This window comes from Saccopteryx leptura, chromosome 4 (genome assembly GCF_036850995.1).
Source record: "Saccopteryx leptura isolate mSacLep1 chromosome 4, mSacLep1_pri_phased_curated, whole genome shotgun sequence".
In the NCBI taxonomy this organism is placed as follows: Eukaryota; Metazoa; Chordata; class Mammalia; order Chiroptera; family Emballonuridae; genus Saccopteryx; species Saccopteryx leptura.
Window position 1 is genome coordinate 50,136,401 of NC_089506.1, and position 8,371 is coordinate 50,144,771.

Sequence of the window (8,371 nt, forward strand, 5' to 3'; positions counted from 1 at the left end):
GAGGCATTGCTCCATTGCAACTAAAGCCATTCTAGCACCTGAGGTGGAGGCCCTGGAGCCATCCTCAGCGCCCAGGCCAAATTGCTCCAATGGAGCCTTGGCTGCGGGAGGGGAAGAGAGAGAGAGAGAAAGGAGAGGGGGAGGGGTGGAGAAGCAGATGGGCACCCCTCCTGTGTGCCCTGGCTGGGAATTAAACCCGGGACTTCCACACGCCAGGCTGATGCTCTGCCGCTGAGCCAACTGACCAGGGCCTACCTTGATTATTCCTTAAGGAACTGGTCCCATCTTGTCATTTCCTCAGCTGGTTCTCATTCTCCATTCCTTGTTCCATGATCACTTTGTAGCCTTACATCCTGATATTCCTATGAGGCCTAAGCTAACTTGAGCCTTAATGGGACCTTAGGACTGACTGTGCCTGATCAAAACTATTAAAACACAATAGATCTTGGATCTCCACTCTCCTCACCTTTCAAAGCTCTCAGCATATGTTTGCTGCTTATGCTCTAAAATTTTTCTTTTTAAGTTAGAGGAGAGGAGATAGTGAGACAGACTCCTATATGTGCCCTGACCAGGTTGCAACCAGCAACCCCTGTCTGGGGCCAATGCTCAAATCAACCAAGCTATTTTTAAGCACCTGATGCTGACACACTCTGACCAGACCAACCAAGCTATCCTCAGCACCTGGGCCAACACTAACCAATCAAGCCACAGGCTGCAGGAGAGGAAGAGGGAGAGAAGGGGGAGAGAAGCAGATAGTCACTTCTCTTGTGTGCCCTGACCGGGAATTGAACCCTGGACTTCCATATGCAGGGCTGATGCTCTATCTACTGAGCAAACCAGCCAGGGCCTCTACAATTTTCTGTGTGTGCATATGAAAACATATCTGATGTGTATGATGTTGCATTTTTTTTTCAGATTATTTTCATTCTTGTTTGTATCTTGTACCAACCTGAGACATGTAGGTAACAGTACTCTAGCACTCCAGTCTTAGGGTGGGATTTATTCAGTCTTATCAGTTATATAGCAAGGACACAGGCCCAAGGGTCTACTTCCTATCCTCTTTTTTTTTTTACAGAGACACAGAGAGAGTCAGAGAGAGGGATAGATAGGGACAGACGGACAGGAATGGAGAGATGAGAAGCATCAATCATTAGCTTTTTTGTTGCGACACCTTAGTTGTTCATTGATTGCTTTCTCATATGTGCCTTGACTGCGGGCCTTCAGCAGACCGAGTAACCCCTTGCTTGAGCCAGCAACCTTGGGCTCAAGCTGGTGAGCCTTACTCAAACCAGATGAGCCCACACTCAAGCTGGCGACCTCGGGGTCTCAAATCTGGGTCCTTCCGCATCCCAGTCCGATGCTCTATCCTCTGCGCCACCGCCTGATCAGGCTACTTCCTATCTTCTTATTCTACCCACTGTCTCTCTTTTCAATGGTTCATCTTTATCTTTGATAAAAGCAGCTTTGACAATGTGGAGCAGTCTTAGTTGTACCTATTAGGCTCCTGGTGGCACACATCAGGTTCAGTTTCCCATATTAATCACCTGTCAAACCACACCAAGTTGAATGCCAAACATTGTCAGGATCTGAGTTTAATTCATATGTTCTCAGCAACTTCTGCCTTTGTTCCTTTACTGCTTTAGCTATAAAGCTTCTGAAACAAGGAACACAAAGGCATAGCTACCTTCTTGAAGGAGAAGGGAATAGCATCTATTTCAGTATGTACTTAATATCCCAAACACTCTTGAAATAGTTCCTTGTTACAGAGTACTTAGAACAGTTTTTGACATTTAGCTGTATTAAATAAAATCTTTTAGGTGTGTTCTCGTGAGCGGGTTAGCAAGGGCAAGCCTGGGGTTCCTTACTTTCTGCCTTTACTCTAGAAATATTCTGTAAACATCTTCAATTCCTTCTCGTAGGAAGCAAGTGCAGCTTCAGGTGCAAATGCTGTGACTTAGAGCAAAACATTCCTTAGTCCAGTCATGAGACAGATGGCTTTCTGTTTCAGATTTGTAAATGCTTTTGATGAGAGCTTCAACATCACAATGGCTGAAAAATTATATGAAAATGTCACCAGTCACAATGCCAGCAAATATCAGTTTTTTCCTTCGGGCATGTAAGTACCTATATATTGGATACTTTGTTCCAAAGTTTAAGGATTTCATGTCGAAGTCTTTAAACAATCCATTGAAGCTTTTAGTACCAAGAATGTTAACCTATATTATTCTTTCTTTTCTTAGAAAAAAATTCACAATAAGCTCAGAAAATATTCCAAACGAGTGCAAAACGTCTTTTGAAACACCCAAGCTTGAATTCGGTAGTGCATACACCTACGTGATCAGCAGGAAGGTTAGTAAGCCTTTCCATCCCATCAGAAGTGCAACTCAAACTTTCTTCATCTAAGTCCTCACAAACACTTAGGACATAATCATGATTTAACAAGAATAATATTAGGATCTATATTTTAAATGGGCTTAAAGTTAATTAAGATCACCACCCAGTCTTTAAGTTATCATTGACTTAAGTTCACCATTAGAATAAAATTGAGCAGACTGACTTACTCTCCCCAGAAGTCCATGTTGACCAGTATCTGATGCTTTTCGTTCAGAGATAGAAATGTTTTCAACAAAACCGACTTCAATCTACTCTCTGATTTAAAAGGAAAACACTAGTGAACATTTTCAAACCCCACCATGGCCATCTCATCACAAGTATAAAATTCACTATTGCATATTTACACTGAAAATGCGTACTTGCTTGATAAGTCGTATGACCTCCCTAGAAGTTGACACTTAACTTGCCAGTTTGAGCAATGTTTACTTTAGAAGCAATTTTGATTTTAATTTCTTTTTCTCACTTTTGCCTTATTGCTTTAGGGTGATGGCTGCCCTGAATGGAGTGTATTTGAAGATATTGCACCCAACACAGTTAACATGGCTCTGCAAATCCCACAGTATTTCCTTCTCACCTGTGGCGAAGTGGTTTTCTCTGTCACAGGATTGGAGTTTTCATATTCTCAGGTTTCTTGTTTATTGTTTTTACCACCCTTCCTCTATACCGCTGCCTTCAAAGCACTGCTAGGGCTTCATTTAAATCTGGGCTAGCCATACGTGTATAGTTTTAAATAACTCGAAGAAGGCCTTGGTATATTCCACCAAACAAGTGTTTTGAGGTCACCACATCTTATCTTTATTGATGAAGAATATTACTGTTTAGCTTCATGAATGCATAGATCATATGTGTCTATATTCCCAGAGTCCAAAAAAGAGGTTTATAGTCTTTTTTTTTTTTTTTTTTTTTTGTATTTTTCTGAAGCTGGAAACAGGGAGAGACAGTCAGACAGACTCCCGCATGCGCCCGACCGGGATCCACCCGGCACGCCCACCAGGGGCGACGCTCTGCCCACCAGGGGGCGATGCTCTGCCCCGCTGGGGCGTCGCTCTGCCGCGACCAGAGCCACTCTAGCGCCTGGGGCAAAGGCCAAGGAGCCATCCCCAGCGCCCGGGCCATCTTTGCTCCAATGGAGCCTTGGCTGCAGGAGGGGAAGAGAGAGACAGAGAGGAAGGAGGGGGGGGGGTGGAGAAGCAAATGGGCACTTCTCCTGTGTGCCCTGGCCAGGAATCGAACCCGGGTCCCCCGCATGCCAGGCCGATGCTCTACTGCTGAGCCAACAGGCCAGGGCCAAGGTTTATAGTCTTAAGTAGGAAAACTATATTAACAGTAATTGCCAGGGTCATGAGAGTCAGGTGACTCTGCTTTCTGAAACAACCAAATGCTATCAACGATTCATAATACCACTCAGATCAGGTCTGTGTTCTCATCATCTTTAAGGTTCCGTTGAGGTCCCTCAGAGGGATGGACCTCAAACAAGTCTACATTAATACTCTAGTAAACACACTGATTAAGGCCTAGCTTAAAAAAATGTATTTTTAAAAAATGTATTTTTTTAATTCATTGATTTGAGAGAGAGCAGAAGGATGAGAGAAAGAGAGAAACATCAGTTTATTGTTCCACTTATTTATGCATATGATTCTTGTATGTGCTCTGATCAGGGATCAAACCCGCAACCTTGGCATATCGGGACAACGCTCTCACCAGCTGAGTTACCTGGCCAGAGCTCAAGAGCCTAGCTTTTGAACATTAATAAATATTGCTCTATGTGCATTATACTAATGAGGCAAATTTTGCTGTTACCTGACTTAGAGCATAATTTCCAAAAGAATCTATCAAAGCTACAGTTATAGTCATTGTAGCTCTGTTGTGTTGTAAAGTTTGTAAATATGAGCTGGATAATCCCTTTCAGTGGTGACATCACAGCCTAATAAAGGAGATGGCTATAACACAGGTGACCAGAGCTTGAAGAGAGGTTTGGTGGCATGGCAGGAGAGCTCACAGAAGGGCAGCTCCCAGCCCAGACAGCAGCCTCCATGCGGGGGAGGAAGGTTTCGTGCTGGGTGGCTTTGCTTGGAAACTTCTGTAGAAATAGATTCGGCTCATCTGTAGATGAGTTCGTTTAACTAGGATGGCAACTTTGCAAATATGTGAAGAGGGAAAGACAAGGGCTCCTTATATGTTCATACAGCTTGAGGATATGAGGTATCCTGCTATCCAAGCAATTATCTCTTCCACATTCAAACCAGCCTGACTTAAGGACACTTTTAGGGTGACTGCTTAACTCAGAGAGCCCGTGAGCTGTGCTCTCCTGCTGAGGCTGAGCTCCGGATTGGGATTCTCTTCGCTTTGCTTCCTCAGGCTCCTTCCAACATGAAGTCGGTGCTGCAGGCAGGATGGCTGTTGACAGTGGCTGTTGGCAACATCATTGTGCTTATCGTGGCAGGAGCAGGCCAGTTCAAAGAACAGGTACAGGGTGGAAAGGAGATGTACCTTTGTCTTGTCTGTCAGCAGAGGCGGATCTAACGGTGGGCGCACCGGGCGCGCCCTGGGCCCCGATTTCTGAAGGGCCCACAAAACCCCAACTTTACACTTTTTTCTAATGACACCAAGTTTGGTTTCATATGTGAAATTTTAACATTAATAGTACATGATATTTTTTATTTATTTTAAAATGTGGGAAACATGTATTTTTATTTTCCCTGTCTCTCTCTCTCTCTTTTTTAAGGGGCCCAACCGACCTTCGTCTACCTCTATCAGTGGTCATCATGATGACCCTCCCTAGCTGTTTATATATACATAATTGTCTCCTCTAGTCACTGGATAAAACTGCCACGTTGGCAGGTAGGGCAGTTACATAATGGTCTTAGGGCCAAGCATGTGCAGATTCTTCTATTCCCGCTGGGTATTCTACAGTCAAAAATGGACAACCAAAATAACCAGATTGGGTTGACGTACATACACCCTACTGTCGTTCACTATCAAAGAAAAGATCCCTCCTAGCTCCAGTGAATGCAACTTAATGACCCCAAACCAGGCATGTTATCCAGAAATTATCATAGTACCTAAAGTTATAGCCATTCTAAAGGTTGTTATAATTTTCCCAGCTAAAATAAAGTAAGGGCTTTTCATGATACTTACACCCTCTCTCTTCAGCACATCAGCTTATCTACCTCAGAAGGGAGCTGTCCCGTCCCCCACCCTCTCAGTTTCATTGCTTCCCCTGCGAGGTCCCTTCAGAGCAGCACTAATTCTGTGTGCTCATGAGCTCAAGGTACTGCCAAAGGATAACATGGGACTCTTCACTGCGAACAGTTCTCCGTATTCTTTTTCTTTCAAGAGTACTGCCTGGTGTTCTCCTGGTCTCCATCCTTCCAGGGCTCAGCTATGCACCTTAAGACTTGAGTTTTTCAGAAATTTTCTCTCCTCTTCCCAATACCTTGTGCTTCTGCATTCCAGTGTTCTTAGAAAAATGTTAGCTTGATACTTGAGCATTTGAGAAAGGCTGGCCCTTCTGTATCTGTGGAAATAACTGGCCATTCTATATCTATAGCAGAAGCCAACCAATTTTCCCCTTACAATTTAATGTCAAAGCACCTTCCATCTGGACATAGCAAGAAAATATACACATGCTATATACCCACTACTATAACCAGTATTGTTTCTTATTGTTTTATTTTTTTCTTGCTCTAACGCCAATTCCTTCAAAGTGGGCCGAGTACGTTCTGTTTGCTTCGTTGCTTCTGGTTGTCTGCATAATCTTTGCCATCATGGCGCGATTCTATACGTACATCAATCCAGCGGAGATCGAAGCTCAGTTTGATACGGATGAGAAAAAAAAGAAGCCGGAAAACCTGTATAGCACATCAGATACTGTCTCCCAGACACCGATGTGAGCGTCAGGAAACCAGTGGAGGATGGACTGGGCCCAGAACATGCCCTGGCTTCTGTCCCCAGGGGGCAGGACACTGTTGGATGACCCCTGGTGGAGAAGATTTCAGAATTAAGAACCAAACGAAGAACGCAATTTCCTAAGCAACCATCAGTGAACCTAAAACTCTGGAAGAAGCCTTTTTTTTTTTTTTAAGAGAAGTCTTATTTAAGGTACGCATATGTGCACACATGCACTTTTACAACACTCAGAGCATGCCTGTATTTAACTGTTTTCTTATCACACAAATGAAGCTATTGTATTTTGGACTAACTTAATTTTTTGAAAGGGTAACGGAGTTCCATATTGTTTTCATTCTAACACTGTACGAAAACAATGTTAAACGAGGCTAGAGACCATGCCTTTACCTTTAGTTTTGTGTTTGTTTGTTTTTCCAGTTCCTACCTCTTTTTAAATTATGTGTAACTCAAAAGACCACTTAGGTTAAAGACAGTAATGATTTTTGGAGTCTCAGTGGTATGAAATAAATTCCTGTTCTTAAGAATAAGTGTCTATGTGTCTTTGGGTAAGGTAAGAAATTCTGAGATAAATACTGATTATTAAAACGGCACACACATTAAAATTTCATCAGAAATTGATAAAAGCATGAAAAAAAATGCCCACATGTCATAAATTCTAGGAACATGAAATATGGAAGTTTGTTTCTTTTTGGGGGGAGGTTGGTTTTGTTTTTTTACAGAGATAGAGAAAATCAGAGAGAGGGATAGACAAGGATAGACAGACAGGAATGGAGAAAGATGAGAAGCATCAATTATTAGTTTTTCGTTGCGACACCTTAGTTGTTCATTGATTGCTTTCTCATATGTGCCTTGACCGTGGGCCTTCAGCAGAGCAAGTAACCCCTTGCTCGAGCCAGCAACCTTGGGTCCAAGCTGGTGAGCTTTACTCAAACCAGATGAGCCCGCACTCAAGCTGGCGACCTCGGGGTCTCGAACCTGGGTCGTCCACATCCCAGCCTGATGCTCTATCCACTGCGCCACCGCCTGATCAGGCTGGAGGTTTGTTTCTTCATGGTTTGATTCTCTCCAGGGACATATACATACCTATACTTCTCTTATTACAAGGATGTTTCTATGTGCATATTTAAGCATCATTTCCGAGTGTTTTTCTCAATGCTCGTAAGCATTCTTCTGCTTGAATAAAAGTTCTTCCAAAACACATAAACATTGAGTGCCTAATTTATTCTATAGATACTTACCACTTAATGATTCCCAGGTTTCAGACCCCAAACAAGTCTACATTAATACTCTTGTAAAAACAAGCAGCCATTCTTAGACAAACTTGTACACAGCTCTGAATGTTGGGACCGGTTCCTGGATTGGGAGGAAGGGCCCGTGTTAGACCTCTTAAGGCACTTCGTGCACAAGCTTGTCATTGCACTGTGGAGACAGAATGAAGCTGGTGGGGGGAGAGGGTTAGAACAAGAAATGCACATGTGAGGATCACACCTGGCTGAAGACCTTCTGCACCCTTAGGATCCCGTGCTCATTCCTTAAATGGGGCTCATGAGGCTCCTTTTTCTCTGGACATATCTCCTTTCTCTCTGCTTAGATACTCTGATCTAACTTATCTATACTTATATACTCCGATGTAGCCAACAGTTAGTTTCTTCTAGTCCTTGGAATGCATCAAGTTCTAACTTCCAGGTCAAAGGCTAAAGAGAAAGTCCTGAGACACTTATTCTCTACCTACTGCTCATCCACCCCCTCTGCCTGGCTCGGTCCTCTTCATTTTCAGGATTCAGGCTTCTTCCTCCAAGAGTTTTCCTGTCTCTATTCCCCTGAATTTGGCTGTGTCTCCTTTGAGATCTCTCCTGCCACACACCCTCATTGTATTGTAACTGTCTACTAGCTTTCTCTAGACTGAAAGTGTTTTTGTTTTTTTGCGAGAGAGACAGAGAGACAAGAAGGGAGAGAGATGAGAAGCATCAACTCGTAGTTGCAGCACCTTAGTTGTTCATTGATTACTTATACATGCTTTGATGGCAAGCGGGGTGGGGTGCTTCAGCTGAGCCAGTGACCCCTTGCG

At 43.4% G+C, this 8,371-nt stretch overlaps 1 protein-coding gene across 1 annotated transcript in view; it reads left to right on the plus strand.

Moving 5' to 3' along the window:
- The window catches only part of SLC15A1 (solute carrier family 15 member 1), a 55,231-nt gene extending 48,401 nt beyond the window's left edge, over positions 1–6,830 (plus strand). Inside the window, exons 19-23 of the mRNA XM_066380652.1 lie at positions 2,009–2,116; positions 2,241–2,349; positions 2,877–3,020; positions 4,753–4,860; positions 6,102–6,830. Of these exons, the coding sequence (XP_066236749.1) occupies positions 2,009–2,116; positions 2,241–2,349; positions 2,877–3,020; positions 4,753–4,860; positions 6,102–6,287 (655 nt within the window). The 3' untranslated portion in view covers positions 6,288–6,830. The remainder of the gene's footprint in view (positions 1–2,008; positions 2,117–2,240; positions 2,350–2,876; positions 3,021–4,752; positions 4,861–6,101) is intronic.
- The last annotated feature ends 1,541 nt before the right edge of the window (positions 6,831–8,371 follow it).